The sequence below is a fragment of the Coturnix japonica genome, chromosome 13, assembly GCF_001577835.2.
Source record: "Coturnix japonica isolate 7356 chromosome 13, Coturnix japonica 2.1, whole genome shotgun sequence".
Taxonomy (NCBI): domain Eukaryota; kingdom Metazoa; phylum Chordata; class Aves; order Galliformes; family Phasianidae; genus Coturnix; species Coturnix japonica.
This window is the reverse complement of record NC_029528.1, coordinates 14,940,715-14,964,102: the sequence shown is the minus strand read 5'-3', so window position 1 is coordinate 14,964,102 and position 23,388 is coordinate 14,940,715. Positions and strand designations below refer to the sequence as shown.

At 41.4% G+C, this 23,388-nt stretch overlaps 1 protein-coding gene and 1 long non-coding RNA gene across 3 annotated transcripts in view; both read left to right on the top strand.

Moving 5' to 3' along the window:
• Nucleotides 1-4,857, top strand: part of LOC107320367 (protocadherin alpha-C2-like) — a 41,599-nt gene extending 36,742 nt beyond the window's left edge. For both annotated transcript variants that reach the window (XM_015876123.2, XM_015876124.2), the window contains one exon: nucleotides 1,956-4,857. In XM_015876123.2, the coding sequence (XP_015731609.1) occupies nucleotides 1,956-2,266 (311 nt within the window). In that variant the 3' untranslated portion in view covers nucleotides 2,267-4,857. The remainder of the gene's footprint in view (nucleotides 1-1,955) is intronic.
• A 10,215-nt stretch (nucleotides 4,858-15,072) lies between these two features.
• LOC107320262 lies at nucleotides 15,073-22,536 on the top strand. Its single transcript, XR_001558198.2, has 3 exons — nucleotides 15,073-15,413; nucleotides 17,809-17,945; nucleotides 18,519-22,536. It is a non-coding gene; the product is annotated as an uncharacterized LOC107320262 (long non-coding RNA).
• The last annotated feature ends 852 nt before the right edge of the window (nucleotides 22,537-23,388 follow it).

The following is a 23,388-nucleotide window of genomic DNA, read 5'->3' as shown; positions in this document are numbered from 1 at the left end:
ATGCAGGCGTGTACGTGCAGGCTGTTAGCCTAGGAAGAGCTTTCATTCAAAGGAAAAAAATGTACTGCACTGCAAGGATACCCTCTGTTTCTAAAGGGCTCTTGCAAGTTTTCTTTTTATTACCAAGATGGGTAATATAAAGTCATTGCCTCATTCCCTACCTTCAGCCTAGTGTGGCCACACTGAAATGCTGTGGCCACATGTTAAAATAGCAAATGGCCACACATTAAAAGAAAATGTGTTTTGGCCATGCAGTGATGGCAGTGAGGTCCCTTGAGCAGTGTTGCAACCTTACGCTTCTCAAACCCATTTTTAGGCTGTTCACTGCTACAGGGCCATGCCCAGCCAGAGCAGGAATGGTTCAGAAGTGGTTGGAGGTCACCTTCAGCTGTTCGTGGGTTGTTTTATTTTGTTTTGTTTCTGCCAAGAACAGGAAAATAGCATTGGGTGTAGGCCAGCATTGTTTGGAATGAAAGCTGCACTGCCTTGTTGGGAAAGAGGACTTCATTTGTCAAACAGGGCTTAATTTATTGTGTACTGTGGGGAAGTTCACATTTCATATTGCTGGAAAGAGACAAATGATAAATAATTTGGAAATAAGCCAGAACACATTTCACATCTCAATGTTCACATTTGTTATTTATCGCCTCAAAGAAACAAAAGCAATATGAAATGTACCTGACCAAAACACTCCATTAAGCAGAAATGAAAGCTGGTTCATATTAATGTATTTAGTATGAAAGGGCTTCTTAGGACATTTCCATTACCAACAATAAACATTAAAAATAAATCTGAAGCTGAGAGTTAAGGGCGTAGGAAATGTACAGAACAGCTCCAGCTGACCAGATTGAAATAGAGGAACTTCTGCATTAATAATATCTTGATGGGAAAAAAAAGAAATTTGAGACTCAGGAGATTAAGTTAAGGTCACTAAAAGTACTTAAGCAGTTCCTGGAAAGAACATAAACTCAAAGTTAAAGCTGCTTCATCATCAAAGGCAGTTTGAGGGTGAAATGAAGAAGCTCTTCTAAATCTTGATCCAAAAACACGTTGTAAAAGCAGCCATATAAACTCTTTTAAAAAGATTCCCTGTGATAAAACTGTTACACAGGTAAAGTCAGAGACAATGCTGATGTGTACAGATTCCTTTGGCTCTGTAACATGGACATACCATGTAAGTATGAGAAAGGTGAAGAGGAATCACCTTGCCAAAAGTGTTTTGCTGCCAGGCAGGAGAGAAGCTGTCAGGCAACAAACTGTGTCCCTTAGCTTTTGAATCTGGAAAGCCTTATGTGCATACAACATACTTCCTACCTCACTACACAGAAAACTGTGTGAACATCATTACCATCCCTTCTTTCCCACTGGAGGCTAAATCTGGGGACAGAGCTTTTATATAAAAGCCTGTACAACATGTTGTGATTTACCATATAGCAATGTTAATTCAAAAAGACAAGACATGGTCATGAGGCTGATTTTTTTCCAGCCTTTTTGTTGTGATCTTGCAATAGAAAAAAGGAACTTAGTGTATAAGTTTGGTTCCCTCTGCCCTGGACACTCCTCTAACACTGTCCCAAAAGATTTGGCACCCTCAAACAAAGCCCTGTGCTATGCAGCACTGATGATTGGCTTTCACCACATAGGACACCCCAGTGGGCTGTTTCACAACAGTCTCTTATTCTGAGCACTTCAAATTCAGAAATAAAGAATACAGAGAACAATAATCTGGCACAACAAGGAATCCAGAGTACGTGGGCCAAGCAGTATGTGGGGTCAATCTAGCACTGAACAGCTGGGACATGGACTGGTCAGTAACACCCAGATGGGCAGCCATGCCACCAAGACTCAGCACAGACATAGGCTAAAGCCATAGACATCTCTTATGCGGCTAAATACTCACTGAATGCTTGTATGTCATGATTTAAGCTTTTCTTGCTGTTTCTTGACTCTTTCAGAACCTGAGGCAGGAGAGATGTCCCCCCCAGTGGGAGCTGGTGTGAACAGCAACAGCTGGACCTTTAAATTTGGACCCGGCAATTCGAAACAAGGTGGTCCTGGTGAGTTGCCAGACAAATTCATTATCCCAGGATCTCCCGCAATCATCTCCATCCGGCAGGAGCCACCAAACAGCCAAATTGACAAAAGTGACTTCATTACTTTTGGCAAGAAGGAAGAGACCAAGAAAAAGAAGAAAAAGAAGAAGGGAAACAAGACTCAGGAGAAAAAAGAAAAGGGCAACAGCACCACTGAGAACAGTGATCAGTGAGGGGTTTATACTGAAAGAACCCCCTTAGCCAGTTTTTGTAATAATGGCAGATTTCTCCTATGTAGCAACTCTCAATTTCTTCCTCCTGTTAACAAATTTCCTGTCTGTACAGACTTCAGAAAATCCGCAGGAAATTCATGGTGTCTGTCTAAATTGCTTAACAGGTTTTGTCTTAAAAAAAGCTTTATTAAGTCTGGTGTTAACTCTTTTTCTCCACTCTGGCTTGTTTTCAGAATCTAAAAAGCAGACACAAGTTTCCTTTCTCCTACGCCGAAAAGGAGAATCTTCACAGTACAGCCAGTGAGAGGTTGGACTCTCTGCACTGTGGTTCCTGTGCTCCTGTCTTGATGACACTTATAGGACAGGTTTAAAAGTTTTAATGTTGTGCACCCTCTATCTGATGGAAATCTTTGTGTGCAGATGTCAGCTAGGTGATAAGAAATCAGGTTATAAGATGCAAGAAGAGCTGGTAAATATGCAACAGAGGAAACACCTAATGAACATACACGTTCAGAGATGTTCAGGCTGTGGAGGAAATGTCTGAAAGGTGACCAGACTTTTCAGACCTTGAGAAGTCGTTGTGTGGGAATACTGAGTCTTATACATGACGTATTGTACACACTCCTACAAAAAACCCCTCGCATTTACAGCTCTTTAAGATACCGTAAATGTTACCTTTTTACCAAACAAGCCATTGGGAACTCGTCCCTGGGAGCCCTGCATTATCCTGGCAAGGCCCTGGTGCTGTAGGGAGGGTTGGGCTGACATCCCGGGAATGCGACTGACTGTGATGCTCTGTGTCCCTGTTGCCACTCTTGGATTATTTTGCACATTTTGTCTCTGAAAAAGTCAGAGTTTTTCCACGACACTTATGCAAAAGAGAGAAAAAAGAAATGTTAACTATGCTATTTGTTATCTGAGATATTTATTTATAAAGAAATATAGCTGTAAATGTTATAGAAATATGATGCCCTTTAACCCAAACAGAAGTCAATCTAGAGCCATTCTAAATTAAAATTGCTGCTACTAAAGTGCTTTAGAAAAATTGCCTGAAACATCTGTATTATATCGGCCACTTGCCAATAACAGCTTTATTCTGTCGGGTCACTTGGGGGCTGCCTCTTGCATGTTATTAATGAATAAGAGAATTTAATTTTTTTGCATTAATCTGCACTTTGAATACACCTTTGCAAATAAACTGTCCTGATATGAAGAAGCAGAAGCGAACTCCTCACGCAAATGGATTTACTAACCTGCTAGTTCTGTGCAGTACCTTGGTGTTCCTTCCTACGCACCCTTTTCTGACTTTAATTTTACTTTTTCTATGAGATTATGAATTTCTGACCCTATTAACACTTATTATGTAACATTCAAGTACTGTATGTATGCTGTATGCTCTTATAAGAATCCTGAAATATTTATTCCGTGCTTGTGTATGTGAATGTCAATGCAGCTATTATTAGAGTGGACTTTAAGCTTTACCGTTGAATGTAAATTCATTCTTTCTTTTTTTGTACACTTGTGAAGAAGTGGAGTAGTGTTAATTTTTTTAAGCCACTGTTGATTATCAGGTTTTCTTTTTGTGTATGAAACACAAGTAAAATATCTTTCTTAAATCACGCCATGCATGCATTCTGAGATTTATTGAAGCTAAAGCTCTGTGAGTTACTAACCCTATGATTGGAGCACTAAACATGATTGAAGATGTCAGTATAAAACCAACACATGTATTTTTAAAACTAATAGAGCTGATGAGGGAATTCCAAGGAGTTTTCTATGTTACTGTACTTCCACAGAATAAAGCTCAAGTGTTGTATTAATTGGAACTGTGTAAAGAACTACATAGCTCTCCAATTCCTGGCAGTCCCTCTAATCTAGGAGCAAAGGGAACAATTGTATTTCTTGAGCTGTGTCCTGGATGGTTGATGTTTCCAAACTGCTGACAGTTAAGGACAGGTCAATTCCTGTTCATCTGAGAGCCCTGCTGCAAGTCTTAAATCATCACAGAAGATAAAACTCTAATTAAAAAATCACACAAATCTCTGAAAGTACAAACCACCCTGAGCCCCTCATATGGTATGTTCAGTTCTAAATTACTACCAGTCTTGTTTTACTGGGAATAAAAGCAATGCCACTTGATTCAGTTTCAAAGTCTAGCCTAGAGGAACAAGCTTACGGTTTGGGGAGGTGATTGTTCTTTTCCTTGGCTTTGAAAGTGTGCTATTGTTACACATCTAGACAGAGTAGGATTGCAGGTCACAATCAGGGTAACGCATTCAGCTGGGAATTAGGGGTTACTGCTTGAATATCACACAAGAGAGGATCAGAGGTGGCCAAGACCAACAAGAATAAAGACATTAGAAATTATTTTATTCTCCTACTGACAATAAAGTCAGGAAACCAAAACTCATTAGCAAAGAACTCACAATTTTGGGATACTTTTTACTACTTGATCAGTTTACTCCTCTCAGAATCCATGTATTGCCTGTGAGCATATTGTCATTGAGAAATTTGTTTGTATGAATACTGGACTGGTGGACAAAAACACGGGGCTTTTAAAACAATTAAAGCTGACTTGTGTTGCTTCTTAATTACAAATCATTGTTTAGAGGACATCTCATTTTGCACTGGGCCATTTTAATCTTGTGCCATTTATTTCTGCTCCGGATTTGGGTCATGGAAGAGGGTGGGATTCCAATTAAAGATTTCCAGTGATCTTAATAAGGGGAAGAACATAGAACTCAAAATACGTTTCCCAACATTCATGCCTAAAAATCTATTCTGGATCCATTAATTGCAGTCAGCTTTGACATCCTTTTGGGTCATCTTTAATTTCTCCTTCCCCTTTACTCACTTGGTTTCCTTCAAGGACTGCTTCTGTTTTTGGAAAAAGTCATTGTGTTATTAATTGACTTTCTCCCCAAGAGAAATGTGAGTAAGCTGCCTTTGTAGACCAGTGCTTATTAGTACGTGATGCAGTGACCACAATTTATATAATTCATGTTGGATAGTCTAAACTTAGATATGCCCATTCTGGGTCTTGGAAACCTCAGAGTTCCAATAAATACCATTCCCTCCAGGAAAAATCATCTTAATATCTCCTTAATCAACGTGCAATGCATTTAAGTACAATGAAGCAGGATTCTTCCAGCTTCTTTCCACCGAACACTTTATTTGGAGCTTTCTGTCTTTCTACGGTACTCCTTTGGTTTCTTCCTCCAAAGGTCTCTGAAGGAGAAATGAATGAACAGCTGAACAGTGTTTTGATATCATCATGTAGAAGTTAATCTGCACAAAGCAATTGGTAGGACATGCAATGCAGTAACAAATTGTGCATATGAAGGGCTTGGTAAAGTATATTTTAGGCTCTTTATGGTGCTTGAACAAACCTGTGTGGCTGACTTAATGCTCACACAAGTGAACAATCTAAGAATATAAAGAACAGCTGTAACAAAAATACATGCTGTTATAATAACCTTGTGCTGCTAAAACACATATCCACCTAAAGTAGGTATCTCTCATAACTCACGCAGCTCCACAACTATTAAAAATGTGTTCCTGTCAGTAGTGCCAACAACTATATGACAGTTTGTATGAGAAACTGTTAATCACAGCCTGAACCTCTGATTAAACCATCTGAGGCAAGTGATGGGTCAGCTGTGGGAGCACAGGTGAAGGTAATTCAGCTGTGCTCCTCTCCTAGATCCCATTTAAGGGCTGACCACCACTGAAGCAGCATTTCTTCTTGGAGATTGCTGCTGTGTGGATTTTCTGCAGGGTGCCTTAACATTGGTGAGTTTTTTCTATATAACCTCTGGGTATCCACTTACTTTGCCTTTGTATAATTACAACTGTATGCTGTTGCATGAACAAAGGCAACAACTCACTTATCCATGTTTTAGAACTGAAGTCAAGGGCATCTTATAAAACAAACATGGTAGACTTGAAAAGCATATTTCAAAACCAAGACTCTGACAAAGAGCTGGTAGCAGTAAACTGGTCTTCATACCAGGGACAGCAGCTGTAAACCTGCTGTCACTCCCACCATTTGACTCATTTGTCTGACAACATGGGCTGCATGGTGGTGAGGAGGCCAATGGGATATGGTGAAAAGACATTCCCACACTGGAAAATGTTACTCTACCATGATTATTTCAATAAGACACCTAAATCTTTGGATCACCTATTGAGCTTCTTGTTTTATGAAGGCTAAATGCCCTTGCTACCAGTGTGCTGTTCCAGCAGGACTACCATCTGAACCTCCTACTCAGTAGGAGGTGTGAGACCTCAGAGAGCTGTGGGTTTATCAGTGTGTACTGCAGTGAAGCACTGGGATGGGACAACATTACAGTTGGTGCTGGCAGCCTTGATCCATCTTTCTGGTGGTATTTACAGAAGCTTGAGATGTTTTGGTAACACTTGGCACAAAAAATGTTCTTGCTCAGTAATTACTGGAAGCCTGACAAAACATACCAGTTGTTACTGCTTTTATTAACCCTGAAGATAAGCTGCATCTTTCTCTGGAGGGTGACTGTACTGAGCACTGGCAGGAGCAGCATCTCCCTCTCTTCTTAGTGATGAAAAAGTATGAAAGTGTGGAACTCAGTTGATTTTATCCTCAGGCTCTTTCCACACACACAAGGGGAGGTGTTGGCTGGTCATCTGACTCCTGTAGAGTCAGATTCTTGCCAGCAACACAAGCAAAGAGAGTGGGAAGTATCAGACATTTATAAGCAAGTAAATGCAGAGGGAGTTTTTTTGAGGTGACATCTTCCATGTTAGAAGATACCAGGGACAGGTCAACCCAGGGCACTAAATTCACTTACTTGCTGTCAGAGAGTGGCTGTTCTGCCTATAGATCTTGCTAATGGCCCCCTGGGTCAAGCAAGCTTTCACAAATGGAAAGCCTATGCTATCTGCAAAGCTGTCGAATCCACTGGCTGATGGCAGAAGTGCTGCCCTGTGAGCTACATCTCTGCAGTTTTCTGTAGCCAAGAAAAAAAATTAAAAATCCTACTAAGGATCCTTATTTAGTTCCTTATGTGCCCTGCTGGGCTCCTCCTGTGAACCTGCAAAGCTGAACTGTGTAGGTGCTGGCATTCCTTAATGTACATGCAGCTAATGAAAAACAACCTAGAAGTAACAGGTTATTGCAGTTGCCAAAGCCTTCATGAGCTAATCAATGTTGATGGTGCAGTTAGTTTTGCACTGATTGACATACGAAGTGAAACCCCTACAGCAATACAGCTCATGGTGAAACATTCAGTGCTACAGTGTCTGCCAGAATTATACAATGATATAATGTAATAAATCGATTACAGAGAAAGTTCAAGCACGTGCAGCCCAGTTATACTCTGTGTTGTGCACACTTGCAGGTCTGCTGCACAGCCCTAGGAATAGACTCTGCAAAAGTATTGTGTTGTACTAACCCTTGTCCCACTCCAACAGGGAGATACGTGCTAACATTTCCAGCACAGAGGCCTTCCCCCAGGTGCTCAATCAGTGGTTCAGGCTGTGACTCAGCAGTTCCCATACAGCAGCCCATTCCAGCACCTGACCACGCTTAATGTACACCTTCATGGCACTCTATGTGGGAGATCCCATCTTGAACAACAACCCCCCCAATTTTATTCACAATTAATGATTTTGTTGCTCAGTAAAGCTGATTTGGAAACTGAACGCCACTGGGAGCAAACCCACTGTTCAGTTATGCTGATTGCTTTGTTCCAGGTTACAAAGCTTCTTTCTTACCAACCCAGTTTAAATTTAAACTTGAAATTTTGAGCCTTTAATGCTTTATGTAATGTAATGCGCTTCTCACTCATGCCATTTTTTAAGAGATAATACATTGTTTTACAAATGATTTTATCAAATAAAAGGCAGCTGAGCTTCTTCTAATGCACGGCTTAGTGTATTTCAGACTAGGAAAGAAGGTTATTCCATGTCAAACCTCAAGAATAGGGAAAGTGGGGAAAAAATGCTTTTAATGAACGTGAAAGTGATTTGGCCATAAGAAGATGCAAGTTTTTAACAGCTCCACTGTGGTTCTGCTCGTGGAACTTGTGATTCTGCATCGAACATTGGTATGCTCCAAAATCCACAAGAACAGAAAAGATTTACTGACCAGCTTTTACCTTTTAAACGGGAACTTCCTGTTATTTGCAATTCGATGCCTTTTCTTTACATCCCTTCAACCCAGATTTCACTTTCAGCCCTGCAAACCCCACCCCCAGGCATGGGACAAAGCCCTTCCCTCTGAAGCCAAAATATCCCTGACCTCAGGGCACTCTGAGTACCCGGTTGGTCCGTTGGATTCGCAGTGGGATACCAGTGGGTTAATTGGCTTTGCTTTTCTTCCTCTCACCTCTTTGTAGCTTGAATCTAAAACTACCAAGGACCACACTGTCAGTACATAACCGTAGGAGATAACAGTAGTTTAAACATCTAATTGACATTACCCAATGACGGACAGCACAAAGCTTAATGGGCAATCGGTGCTGCAGCATCACCATCTAATCTCACTGCCTGATCAAAGCCTTCTCTTATCAACATGATCAGCTTAAGGAGTCTCAATGCAAGTACACGTTTACAGCCGGAAAAAGTAGTTGGGGAGGTCCATGTTGTGTTAGAGAACTTGCTTGTTTGGTCTGGGGTAGTGCTTCATTTTTCTGTTCTATTTGCTTTTGTGTTTTTAAAAGGATTTTTGCCCAGTAATAACAGCTGTTAGCTGTGGACCCTTGGAGTAGATTTGTATGCATGTAAGCCTCTATTCTCATTTATTGTGCAGCAAGGATAAACTAATTTGATTTTGAATATTGGGGTTGCTTTACTATTAAATATTAGTAAGATGCTTAAATATTTTCATTCTCTTCCCCTCCCCTTTTCCAGTAAATAAATTCATCACATTGATTTCTTCATCTCATAAGAAACAAATGCTTGCAAGTGTTTAAGCTCTGAAATAACTATTTATAAGTAGTTAGTTTGCTGTTCATACTTGCGGCTGGGGGAAGAGAGGGAAGGAAGAAAATAAGAGTTGTTTCATAATATTACTCTGGATACTGTTCTAGACTGGCAACATCAGAGCAAGGTATGATTTCAGGCTTTGCTCTAAGAGGGTGACAGGGAAAGAGGAGCATTTTTTTTCAGGAAGGTTTGAAGGGAAACAAACATAGGAACATTTTAAAAATAAATGACCAAGCTACGTAGCAGCCTGGGGAAGTTACACCCCACAGCATTCTGCAATGCAGAAGTCAATAGCTAAGGACTGTCAAGAGACTGAAATGTCTTATGAAAGTAGACATGGAACATGGAGGTCAGAGAAAGAGAATTTTCTGCCTTTGATTCAGGTTTTCCCTCTTGAAGAGTTCTCAAAATTGGCCCTCTGGGCACCTGTGTCTCAAGGACTAAGATTATCAAGACCCCATTATGGCAACCTCTCCATAATGAAGCACATTCAAAGTCATTTTACAATATGATTGATAAAGTAACTCCTCTGACTGTGGTGATTATTAATACATACAGCTAATGTGTGTCACTGACACCAGACAAGTCATGTGGGGTTGGTTTTAGAGGTTTAAGCAGCCCTTGTTTATCTGTGTTCTAAAACATCCTATCACAGCAGTCTGTAGTTCCCTGATGAGCACAGGTGTGCTCAGCTGCAAAACAGCAATGAGTCTACCATCAGTACTGAGAGAATCAAGTGTAATTCAATATTATATCTAGGATTTTTGTATTTCAAGTTGCAAAAGAAAAACTGAGAAATACGTGGGTAGGATTTAGGAAATGTAGTGGCACACATCTCACCTAATCTGTGAAGTCTGCAGCACAGATCCATGCATTTGATCTAATTTTTTAGTCTCCTTTCATATTCAGTGGAGTGAAATAAACTCTTCTGAAATCCCAGTCAGTTGTCCTATCTTTGAGTAAGATGAGGTGACCCTTGAAAGCCCTATTTCTGTCTCTTTCTAAAGAGGGCCCAGTTTAGCTCAAATGTGACAGTCTGCACTGCAAACATCCTCAGTCTGATGGGGAAATCTCGCCCTTCAGCTATGAGAGATCTCTGCTTCCAAAAGCTTGTTTTGCCATAAGTTTCTCTTTTGTCCCTTCTCAGGGGAAGCTTTCAGAATCTGGTTTTAAGCAAAAGAGCCATCCCACCAAGATGGCTCATTTGCTATTCTTAATCTTCTTGGAGCAACTCAGTTTCTGGGGCCAGGTTTGCATGTTTAATAATCAATAAAGCCACTGTGAAACTGTTATGAAAAAGTGGGTTGGGGATTTTATGTTGTTTTTGTATTTAATTGTATTTAATTTCCAGCCTCTCCCTTAAGAGTTCCCCATCCCCCCCATATGGATAACTGTGGAATCCAGTGAGAAGGTATTTGTTCTGGGGAGCAAGGTATGATGGCAATGCACAATAATTACCAACAGAATTAAATCTGTGCTTTACTAGGACCCACAGACTCACATGATAGGACAAACTGACACTGATAAAGTACTGGAGAAGTTGTTGCATGCTTAGTCATCTGCATCCCATAGAGAGGCAGAAACTCAAAATGCATTCAGGAAGAAATGAGAAGAGCAGAAATGGGGCGATGCTACTGCAGGATGTTCTGGCTACTGTGAGCTCAGTGCCATCTCAAACTTGGTTAAGCTGCAGGGACCAGCAGCTTCATCCCTAGGGGACGGTTTGGAAAACAATGTAGGAAAAGGATCACTGCAGAAGGCCATGAATTAACAAAACACATTAAAGGGAAATTATTTGCCACTGGTTTTTAGTCTGCTGAAAGAAGATAATACACATATGTAGGAGTGTACCTGTCATCCCTGCTGCTCTTTGGAGTCTTGCTCAGAGCACATGTGCTTGCATTTGCACTAAAATAGCTTCCAGACAAGAGGGGAAATAAATTTAAAGTGACAGGTGCAGGAATTCAAGGACTGGGAAAGACTCTGGGGATGTATTCTTCTACAGATCACAGACAGGTTAAAGGCATGGTGTAAATGTAAGTGGTTTATGCTAGCAATGTAGTGCTGACTCAATGGAAAAATGTTATGCTCCGTTTGTGTATATATTCCTGCCTCCTGACTTGGGAACATATTGCAACATGCAATTTTTTGCTTAAAATCTAAATAATGATAAACAGCACATAAAGGCACCACTAAAGGAAGGTTACAAATACTATCAGAACACTTTCTGTCCCCAACTGGAAAATGTTGTGTGTCACAGCATCTCATTAAGTAAGAATTCCTTCAGTGTAACGTGGAGAGGAAGAAGTTTTATTGATAAAAAATCATCAGCTTGGAATTCACAAATACAAAAACATTTGACTTGAAAATAACGGTTTGATGTATCCACCCTCTGTGGCTATTTCCCCCGGGGACATGGGACATCAGAGCGGTCCAATGTGGAGGATACTGTTACAGACTGTTCTTCCACCTGGTTTGCAACACAACACAATAAGTAGCACCCGAAACTGATACATTCTTAAAACTTAGTACTGAAGTGGTTCTGCTACCACCCAACCGGCCTGTTCCAGATCTTAATTGTCCTCAAGGCACTATGTTTTTCCTAGTGTATAACCTAAATCCTCTTTGCTGCCAGTTAAGCTGGTTGCTTCTTGCCCTCCATCAGAGGACACAAAGAGCAATTGATCACTGTAATAAGCTTTGATAAATTGGAAGGCTTTTCTGCCCTTCCCTCAGCTTCCTCATTCATCATCTAAATAGTTCCAGCTCTTTCAGCCCTTCTTTGAAGATTCTGGCTTTCTGAAATATCTTCTTATTCTCTGGACATTCTCTATTATTCCCAGGCTTCTTTAAATGCTGTGCCCAAAGCAGGAATCAAGTTCTTACTGGTAATAAGTAGAGCAGAATAATTACCTCCCTTGTCTTACAGACAACACTTCTGATAATATATCCTGGAATGCAATTTTCCACTTTTTACTGCTTTTAAACGTGGTATTTCATAGTCTGTGAACCGCTGTAACCCCGGATAGTTTCTGCAGCACTGCCTACCCATTTATTCCCCTATTATACACTGCTCCATGTGCTCTCATTTTCCTGTCTGTACAATTTTCCACATCTTGTTATGAAATTTTCACTTACTTTAGATTCCCTCCCTGGTCCAGGCTCATCTGAATTCCAGAAAGCTTTCCTTCTCCCCTCTTCCCATTTGGCATCAGCTAAGATTTAGTGTTCATTCCCATAGCAGACATGGTGCTGGTGAACCAGTTTTATAGAGCTGGATCTGTGACAGACTTCTGTAGGAACATGTATATGAAACATCATTGTGATTTGATGATAGACCATAGTTTAAATGGTGAATTTCTCCTCTATCAATCACTCCTGACTGTTACTGCAATTTATTCTTTTCCATTACTGGTGTGCAATCAGGTTCCTTTGTGAAGTTTATCTGCAAACTCAAGGACTCAAAAAAATACACTAGCTTGTACAGTGAAAGGGGTTGGGAGGGAAAGAGGAGGAAGAGGACAGAGTTGGTCAATTAAAGTTAACTGCTGCCATATGGCACAAGGAGAATAAGGTTTAGTGGGGAAAGAATAATACAAAAAGTGAATCCAAGGTGTAGGTGACAGATGGACAGGTGGGTAAAGGGAAAGTTGGAAGACATAATAGTTCCCTATTCAGTATTAGGAGTTTTACAGAACAGGAAATTTACCAGATAGTCACTTTTTCCAACACAAGCCCCTCCTTTACAGCCTTCTTTCTTAGCCAGAGCAGTCTGAGATTTCCCTATACATCCACTGTCACTTCAGTTCCTTGTAATCACAGGTGACAGCACATTGGGATAAACCAAGCATGCTGGTGCCCATGTAATTGGATGCTCCTGTGCACAATAAGCACCTTTTACTGTACAGTTCACAGTGTCTGTCATGTGTGAATCATTCTGTTCTGCTGATGCCTCCTTCGCTTTGCATCGTTTTGTTGCTCAAGGGCATTTTGTTCTTACTTAAAGAAGCCTACGTCTTCCTTCCTTCTGATGTTTCACTGTAGTTTTATTTTGTTTAAGAACTGAAACCTTAGGGTCAAATCTTAGTGTCAGTTCTCTGATGCATACCTTTAGGTTGAAGTGATCTGCTTTCTGGGGAACCAGTCAGCACAAATTGAATCTCCACGTATGATATTGAGAGCAGCCCCAGGGAAATGGTCTTGGGGGGTTCTGGTAGATGAAAAACTTGTCATGAGCCAGCAGCCAGAAGGCCGGCTGTATCCTGGGCTGTATCAGAACAGGAGAGGTCAGCAGAAAGAGAGCTGTGATTGTTTCTCCTTTGCCATGCTCTCATGGGAATTCCCAGCATGAGAAAGATGTGGAGATGTTGGTGCAGATCCAGAAGAGGCCACAAAGATGCTCAGAGGGCAGGAGCACTGAAAGGCTGAGGGAGCTGAGGGTGTTCAGCCTGGAGAAGAGTAGGCTCTGGAAATACCTCATTCTAGTACTTTAAGGGACCTTATAAACAGGAGGGAGGGTGTCTTTTTTACTCAGGAGTTTAGAGATAGGACAGAGGAATAGTTTAAAAGAGAGGAGATTTAGGTTAGATTCTGAAAGGAAATTGTTTACTCAGAGAGTAGTGAGGCACTAGCACAGGCTGTTGAGATCTATTGGTGTCCCATCCTTGGAGGTGCACAAAGCCAGGCTGGATGAGCCCTGGGTAGCCTTAACAGGTGGGGTGCAAGCAGCATAAGGCAGGTGAGTTGGAACTGTGTGGGCCTTAATGTTCCTTCCAACCCAAACCATTCTGTGATTCTGTGACTTTCAGCCTTATATGCCAGAATGCTGGACACTCACGTACTATACTATCCAAGTGCAAGATGAAGTTTTCCTTAGACACTAAGTCAGTGGGAGGGGGGAAATCTTACTGCCTTACAATCACAGCCTATGTCCAATGTGCCCTTCTCCTGGTCTGCAGTTCTTTTCAGAGGTAGGGAATCAGGTTTGGTGCACTGAAGAACTGTGACTGACTTATTTCCCAGATCAGACAGACAATATGGTCCATGGTAACAACAAATAAAGACATGGTCATTTTGAAGTGCTCAGCACCAAATAATTGTGGGATTTGCTTTTCATCCTTTTCTCAATGCTGCAGAATCCCCTCTTCAGGTCTGTTGAGCAATAGCTATGCTTCTATACACATAAATAGTCAGAAACTAATCATCAGCTGGAGACCTTCAGAAAGGGGACTGCTGCATCTTCTTCCCTGAGGCAAAACACCAGGATGGGATTACAGTGTGTAGTTATGTGATGCCATGCAGCTTTCACACATATGAACCCCACAAAGCATATAACTAAATTCCATGCAAAGATTTGTTTTTAGAAATACATTACAGTATATATAGGGCCAAACTTTCCAAGCATTACTTCAATTTTGTAAATTGTTTTTACATTATCTTAGGAAGAAACCTGCTGTCTTGCTTTCTGTCTAATAAATGAGAACAATACCAGCCAGACAGAGATTAATGTTGCTTTCTTGCTGCCAAACTGAAAGCTTTAAGTCTACAGACTGTACTTAGAATGTTATTACAGGGAATCAATATGTGGCCCCAACCCTGATCTTCAGAACAGATATCCGTCAAAGTCTGAATTTAATTTCCTTCAAAATATGAGGCTGTTTGCAGATGATCTCTGTAACCAATTATGTTGCTGTAAACATTCCTGCTGGTAGAACAAATGATGTTCTTTCACATTCTTTGTTATTTAGTTGATGTTATCTAGACTGACTGACTGTGTTCCCTCAAGCTTAACAAACTTTATAAACTCATTTTGAACTCACATAAGTAATGCTGGTGTGGACTAAAGTATAGCTTTGAGAACAAACTTCAGTACAGGATGGGATGGGATAGGATAGGATAGGATAGTTTGAAAGGACCTACAAAGATCATTTATTCTAACTGCGTAATTACTTCAGTGCTAACAAACGTTAAAGAATATTATCCAGGACATTGTCCAAATGACTCTTAAACATTGACAGGTGTGAAGTAGCAACACACTCACAAGGAAGTTTGTTTCAGTGTTTGACCACCCTGAAGTCTCCATTCCTGAAGATATTCAAAACCCACTGGCTGAGAACCTGAGCGATCTGCTTTAGCTGACCCTGATTTGAGGAGTGAGGACACTGAATATGATGGTCTCCAGAAGGTACCTCCTAACATCACCTTTTCTGTGATTCTGGGAATGATGAGAAAACTGATTTCTGATGAAGCAGTTTGACTGTGAGTTCCAGGAGAGAAAGACAAGACTGGAATTGAATAAGGGAATGTGGTTTAGAGGGAAATATTGGTGATAGGTGGATGGTTGGACTGGATGATCTTTGAGGTCTTTTCCAACCTGGGTGACTCAATGATTCTACTATTCTAAAGCATTACTCATATTCAGGTAGTGTACCATTCGTGTCCTTTAAAGCAGCAGATGAGGCAGTAAAACATGAAATTGGTAAAACTAATTAAAAGTGGTGTATTATGCCTCTGTGATTAGTAGGGCAAAAGATACTGGGGGTAGAGAAGCTGCGTTTAATTTGATGAAGCTGAACCAATTAAAATTTGATCTACATTTTATCTTTCGATTTCACGTATTTCATTTCAAAGCCAGCTTTTTCCTTCTGCAAGCTTTTCATGCGGTATATTCCTTAATCATTACATTTTCTAATTTAACAGTATGCAGTACTGTGTCAAATCAGTTTTATGTCCACAGTTTCCTTCTGTGATATTTGTTACCACTGTGAAAAATTCTGTCAGATTTGATAGGAGTAACCTCCCATGTGTAAATCCCACAGAGTCAAACTCTCCTTAATTAAATCATAACAGTCCAGCTGGCCTGCTCTATCTAGGTTTAATGGTGTCCTCTGTTACCCTTCCAGTCTTAAATCTGCATTTTCTTTTTATTCTTGTATTTTCCTTAGTATACAAGACAGGTGTTGTATTAAAATTGTTCCAAACATCTCCTTGCTTCCAGGAGTGTCCTGAATACATATGCTAATATTGGCCCAGTTTTTCTAGTAGTTGCCTCAGGATTTTGGGATAGAGTCTTTCTCATTTTGCACACTTGCTTAATCTTTGAGTGCTCTCCTTCCTTCCTTCCTTGGTTTTATTTTTTAAAATAAAAATAATTTCTATTCTGGGGGAAAAATTCTTGCTTTGATGATTAAATTTTCTTAGTGTTTTCATGTCTATTCTTGTTTATCATGTAACTGAAATGCTGTTATTAACCAATGTCTGATATCATGGCTACGGTAGAACAGTCAGACCATGGGGTCTTTGTTAAATAGAATGTGTTGTATACTTGATGGTGATGGTATGAACTTCCTCCCTATCATGACCATTTAATAAATGATACAAGTAATACAAGGTGTAATTATGAAGAAGAGATAGAACTCAGTATCTTACTTGTGCCTTTCCTTATCTCTGTGGGCAGAGGCTAAAGCTGGTATTTTAATAGTAGCAATGCTAATTTGTTTCAGTTACTACAGCACTTTCTCTTACATCTTAAGTACTTTTCTGTAAACTCGGATCTTTCTCACTTCAACAAGAGTTATTCAAAGGCAAATGATCAAGTAGGTCAAGAATGTTGATCTTTACCTTCTCCTGTCTGTTTCTCAGTTTTAATCCAGAATATTAAAAACAAAATTCCACCATAATCAACTTCAGAATGTGATTTTATATGGAGATTATATTTGGACTTACAGGGTTCTATATGTAAATGAACCTTAACTGTTCTTCCTTGTATAGCCTACCTTTTCCCCTAAGCCATTTTGTACACATGGTTGGTTTGGTACCCCTGTGTCTCTGTTAGTTCTTGCTTCACTGTTGACACATTTGTTTTTCGTAGACTTTTATCACACCTCCTCATCTCCTTCTCCCTAAGCTAAACATTTTTTAGTTCTCTTTCCTCATGTTTAATTTCCTTCAAGGCTTTTATCAGTTGATAATATTTCTCCGGACTGGCTGAGCTTATGAAAACATAACGCTTTAGCTGCCCTGTGCAACATTGGCATCCATTTGTTTTAGAACGGATATTACAGAAACAGAAGAAGTATAAATCAGCCAGAATTACAGATGGACCTGGAACTGCAGTTCATTAAAAATATTAGAAAACCTTCATGCCTGTTGTTTGGAAAACAGGAAATGTGCTAGCAGCTCATTGTATTAAACAAAGCACAGAGATGTAAGAGTGTATTTGAACTTGTTGTCTTTTTAGATTTCCAGAGGATGCTAGAAAGAAATATATGAGAAAAAGCAGTGAGCACCAGTCTAGGAAACTGCCAAACCGCACGGCTGTCTTGCTGTAACAGATAGGCTGAGTTCCTGCACTTGACATAAGCCTTGCTCAGGCTTAGGAACCACAGTAGGCTTTGATGTGACTTTTTCTGGACCAAACAGCTCATTAATATTAAACCACCAGGTGGGTGCTGATGGTCATAACCATGAACAGGTGATTTATTGAAATCTCTCATGGAGGAACAACAAATTACATTGAAAGGCTGAAAGCAATGTGGTAAGACTGTAAGCTTGAATATGTGCCAATCACTTTATCTTAGAAAGAAAGCAGTCAGAGAAGACCTAATTGGAGTTCTCCTTGCTGACACAGCAGGCTGTAAAGCAGCGATCTCGCCTTGGGCAGGTGCATCTCTCAGAGTTTCTCCTTGATGTCAAGTGATGCTAACTCCATTTACTGGTGAGTAAAACTTTAATTTTTGAAGACACCTGATTTATGATAATATTTAGTGACTGAATTCTGCAGTAGACTGACCACTGTGACTGCTGTCGTCATAATAAACTAAGAATATCAGCATATTTCCCCTAAGAAACCAAACCATAATGACACCACTGAAACTGTGTAAGTATTCGTATCTTTAAGCATGTCTTCTTCGAGAGTGCCAAGTGTCACTCATGACACCTAAGAGGCAGAGTATATCACAGCTCCTTGAGTAAGAATGTTTTGGGTTGTGAGGTGTCCCTAAATATCAGAAGGAACTACACTAAGAGACTGGATTTGGGAAAAAAGGTGTTATCTTCCCATAGATCCTGTCTACTATTTTTATTAATACCTTGTGACTAACTGTAAAATTTCTTAAAAAAATAATGTATAAGACATGGGAACAGCACACAGTATGGAAAAATTAGCATGGTATTCATGTATAAAGGTGCACTTTTATGCAAGCTGAGCTCCCTGCTACCCTCTCTTCTTTTAATACAGCACATCATTTACTAGACTGCTGGATAAAATGCATGTTTTTTTAATATATAGAAGGCATGGAAAGGCACACAGCCAAATGACTGGGAAAAGTGTTATGCACCAGAACACGCTGTAGGATGTCATGAAGAAATCAGAGGATTTGAAGCATTCTCACTTGGATCAATCCAAACGAAGAGCAGCTTCCTCCAGTGTCTGTCTCCTGGGCTTAACGAAGATGTGACGGTATCATTAAGCAGCAATAACTACTTCACATTTCTTTGTTTGATGCTACCTCTTTTATTTTGCACAAGGGTTTTTGAACCATGATGGTGTGCAGAATTTGTCTTTGTCTCTCCTTCACCTGCTCCCTCAGGTCTGTCTGTGTGTTGAACAGCACTGAGCACTTCTATTTAAGCGCTGTATAGTCATAGGACCCTGCAGGAAGGATGGCAGAGGTCATTCCAGCAGAGCCTCCTGACATGCTTTGTACACAGCATCTGTTTTAGAATATGGAGAATATTGAATATTGAGTATTGAGTTATTTCCTAACAGTAGCTGCTTTTTCAGCCAGCTGTGGCTCACTGCTCTGAAGTCAGTATTTAAGCCTTTACTAATGTGTGACAGAGAGCAGCATAAAAACCTCAGATTTTGAGAGACAATATCAATAGATATGTTTGAATATTATATAGTTATTATAGGCTTTTTGTTGTTTCTGCAGTTCCCCTGTTTGCATCAATCTTGAGGAAAATTTCTGCTGTATTTTGATGTTTCTGTCTGTCAGTGATTTATGCCGCTCAGCCACCAGCTTGATCTTTTTCACCCTTTTCTCCTGGGGAATGCACAGGAAGAAATGAAAACTGTGCAGAAAGAAAGGAAGAAACACTACGTGGGTTTGTTCTGTTCAGCCTAAAGAGTTGGGCAAATAGCTTTCTCCCATGTCTTTTTGATATGTGTATTTGGTGGGAAGTGTTCGTGAACAAAGAGGCTGTGCAGCAAGGATTCTATTGCTTCATGTAAAAGTAGCTCATACTCCATCTACTGATTAACAGGGTAAAGAACATCTGTTTGTTACTGTACTCCAAACACTGGTGCTACCCTCTGAATGGCAGATGATGGTACATAGAGCACACATCTGTTTTCTTTTGGGGGGGTTGGTTTTCTTCTTCTGTATATTCAGAAGAATATATTACATTCTAGTGAATATTGTATATTCACTAATCCAGATTTGGACTTGTGTACAAAGTTTGTCTCACATGACGTACTCCTTTTTCAGACAGGCAGCCTGCAGTCATTCTTAAAGCTGTCCCAGAGTCATCTGTGGCTTACTTGTGTTCAACTAGAGGTCTAACACAACCCAGGCAATATTAAACGTGCATTAGGTATACCCTGGTTTGGCAGGAAAGGAAATTAAGGGATTATTCAGCTCTGGTGTCTCCTACGACAATCCCTGATTCCCAGACTTTAAGCTGACTGCTGTCCCCACTTGCCCTGCAGTCCCAGTGCTGGAGTGAACCAGTATACTGCTCAATACTGCCTTAATTTCATTTTTGATCTGCAGCAAGGGCAGGAAGCCAGAGTTAAGGCGCCTGAGGGTTAAAATGATCTCCATGACTGCTCCATGACCTACATCCCCTCCCCAAACCAGCTCGTTTCAGAATGCCAGGTGCCCCCTCTCAGCCTCACTAATGACCCTATAATTGACATTTCTCTCCAGCCTCCTGCTCTGAGTTTCAGACTCTCAGAGTATACTTGTTTCTCTAGATCTGAGTGCACTATCCTCTCCCCCAGGCACCGAGCAGCATAACAGTGGCTAGCTCCTGCCAGGAAGGGTGCCAGAGGATGGATAGATAGATGGGTGGATGGGCGAATTGTCAGATGGATGGATGGGTGGGTGGATGGATGAAAAGACCCGCCTCTCTCCGGAGGAGCCTCCCATAGCAGACTCCGGGGAAGCCCGGTTGTTCCAGAGCCTTTTTCTGCCCCTCCTTTCGGTGACTTGCAGATTCGCGGCTCACTTTCTTTCCTTGGTGGCTGCCGCCCTCCGCTGGAGCAGAGCGGGTTTTACAGCAGAGCATCTTCCCAGCCAGGGACCGGGCAGCTGCTCCAACCCCGCTGCTACTGCTCCATCCTGGGAAGCTCAGGGCAGGGACCGATTTCCTGATAGATCCGAAGCTGCGTTTTATTGACCCCCAGAGTTAGTTGTGCCCAAGTCTCATCACTTTCTTGTCAGTCTGCATTTCCATGAGCCCTCTCTACCACTGATGGGATGGCAGAAACTTATAAAAAGAAATCATTATTTTTTTTCTCCAGAATTGTGAAGACAGCAGCTGAAGAATCTTGAGCTATGAGGAGTGTTGCATTTGTCCCAGGTGCAAACTCTTTGAAAGGGTCGATAACAGCAGGACACGGGGAAAATGGTTTTAAGCTGAAGGAGGGAAGTTTTAGGTTGGATATCAGGGGGGAGATTCTTTAGTGTGAGAGTGGTGAGGTGCTGCAACAGCTGCCCGGAGATGTTGTGGATTCCCCATCCCTTGAGGTGTTCAAAGCCAGTTTTGATGGAGCACTGGGCAGCCTGGTCTGGTATAAAATGTGGAGGCTGGTGGCCCTGCCTTGTGGCAGGGAGTTTGGAGCTTCGTGATCCTTGAGGTCCCTTCCAACCCAAGTCATTCTATGATTCAATGAAACTTTTTGGAAAGTAGATTAACTGTGATGCACCTTCAGCAATAAGTAACATGCACTCCTTTCCTATCTGTATGTTTTGTAGTGATTAATTCTTTGTGTATGTGTGTGCATTAAGCTGTGTTCAGGTTTTCACTGCTGGTATGCCCATTCCATTAGTAAATGTGATACTGACATGAGTACACACCTGTCATCTAAAAGGTGAATAAACTCTTTCTGGATTTCCCCCCCTTGAGGTGGATGACCTCTGATCTTGGAGGCTCCTTTTGTTCAGAGTATCTGTGTGTCATTGGTCAGCAGTGCAAAGCATGTCAAAACATCCTCCTAGAGAAAGATGGCTTTGCCCAGTTCTGTTTTGCCATTGTGCAAAGCAAAGTAGCTAAGATACCGGGCTATCTTAGCATACTCAGAGCCTAAACCTCACTGCTTTGTGTCACAGATGTGCCACTAAGTTCACTGGTTGATCTGTGTTACTAGGAATGGTTTATTTTTTGAGACACAAGGGTGATGATGTGATGCTGAAGGGTGCCTGTGCTGCAGTTGCTGCTGGATGCATTATGTGAGAGGAAAATACAACTGAGGGCAGAGAAAGAGAGGGTGCATAAAGTCTTTGTACTCCCAGGTATCTTCCCAACACGGATCTCTCTTGCTCCTGCAAAGCAAAGGCCAGATTTCTCTTGAGCGGAGGTTAAACTGCCCTTACCATTTTAGCTGGATTCAGCTACAAAGAGCACTGACCTTTTAGCAACAGCAAACCAATGTGCTAGTCACTGTATCTTCAGAAACAGTAGACATAAGTGGGTTGGCTTAAGTTGTGTCATGCTGACCTCACTCTGTGTTCACCTATGCCATGAGAAAACAACAGCTCCCTTCTATCTGTGCCACCTTTTAAAGCCTTTGCTCAGAAGCTCAGTTTCCTTCCCAGGCAGTGAATTCTCTGTCCATGAAGTTACACTTTACTACTAAGTTTCTTTTAAGGTGTGTCTGCACCAAGTGTTTACACTTTCACAGTATTTTTAATGCTATGGATTTAATACTGAGAATTAAATCCAAGGGTCTGGAGAACTTGGTTTGAAGATGAACCAAGCTTGTCCTCAGGACACTTAAGAAGACAAACTCTGCTTTCTCGGTCTGGGCAATTCATCCTGTTAGACTGGCTACAGTAGCAGGATTCCCTTTATTTTGCTGCTACTTTTTGCTAGTTTTCTCGCTCCTCAAGTGGAAAGAGAGGTGCTGAGAGATGGAAGAGAGAGAATCTAGTTCCTGAGACCGTCATCCATAACCTTGTTGGGTAACCTGTTCCAGTGCGTCATCACACTTTGTGAAAAACTTCCTCCTAATATCTAACCTAAACCTCTCCTGTCTCAGTCTAAGACCCTTTCCCCTGTGCTATCACTATCCACCCTTGCAAACAGCCATTCCTGTTTAAATGCTGCCTTAAGTACTGGAAGGCTGCAATGAGGTCTCCCTGGAGCCTTCTCTTCTCTAAGCTAAACAAGCCCAGTTCCTTCAACCTTTCTTCTTATAAGAGGTGCTCCAGACCAATGGACATCTTAGTGGGTCTCCTCTGGACCAGTTCCAAGAGTTCCATGTCTTTCTTGTACTGGGAACCCTAGGCCTGGACTCAGCACTCCAGATGGGGCCTCACAAGAGCCAAGTAGAGGTGGACAATCATCTCCTTCTTCCTGCTGGCCACCCCTTTTTTAATGCAGCCCAGAACACAGTTGGCCTCCCAGGCTGCAAGCTGAGACTGCTGACTCATGTCCACCTTCTCATCCACCAGGACCCTCAAGTCCTTCTCCACAGGGCTGCTCTCAAAGGGTTCTCCCACTTTGTATAAACACCTGGGATTTCCCCAGCCCAAATGCAGCACCTTGTACTTGGCCTCACTGAACCTCATTAGGTTCACATGGGCCCACTTCTCCAGCCAGTCCAGGTCCCTATGGATGGCTTCCCTTCCCTCTGATGTATCAACTGCAATGCTCAGCTTGGTGTCAGCTGCAGACTTGCTGAGGGTGCACTCGATGCCATCGTTTGTCATTGATAAAGATGCTGAAGAGCACCTGTCCCGAGACCAAACCTAGAGAGACATCACTCATGACCGGCTTCCACCCTGACTCAGAACCATTGGCTCTTTGGCTGCATCCAGCCAGACAATTCTTAATTCACCAAACAGACTGAATGTTCTTCTGCATGATGACACATGGCATAGAATAACCCTGTTACATTATTCACACTACATGCCCCAGCTCCACCTCACCAC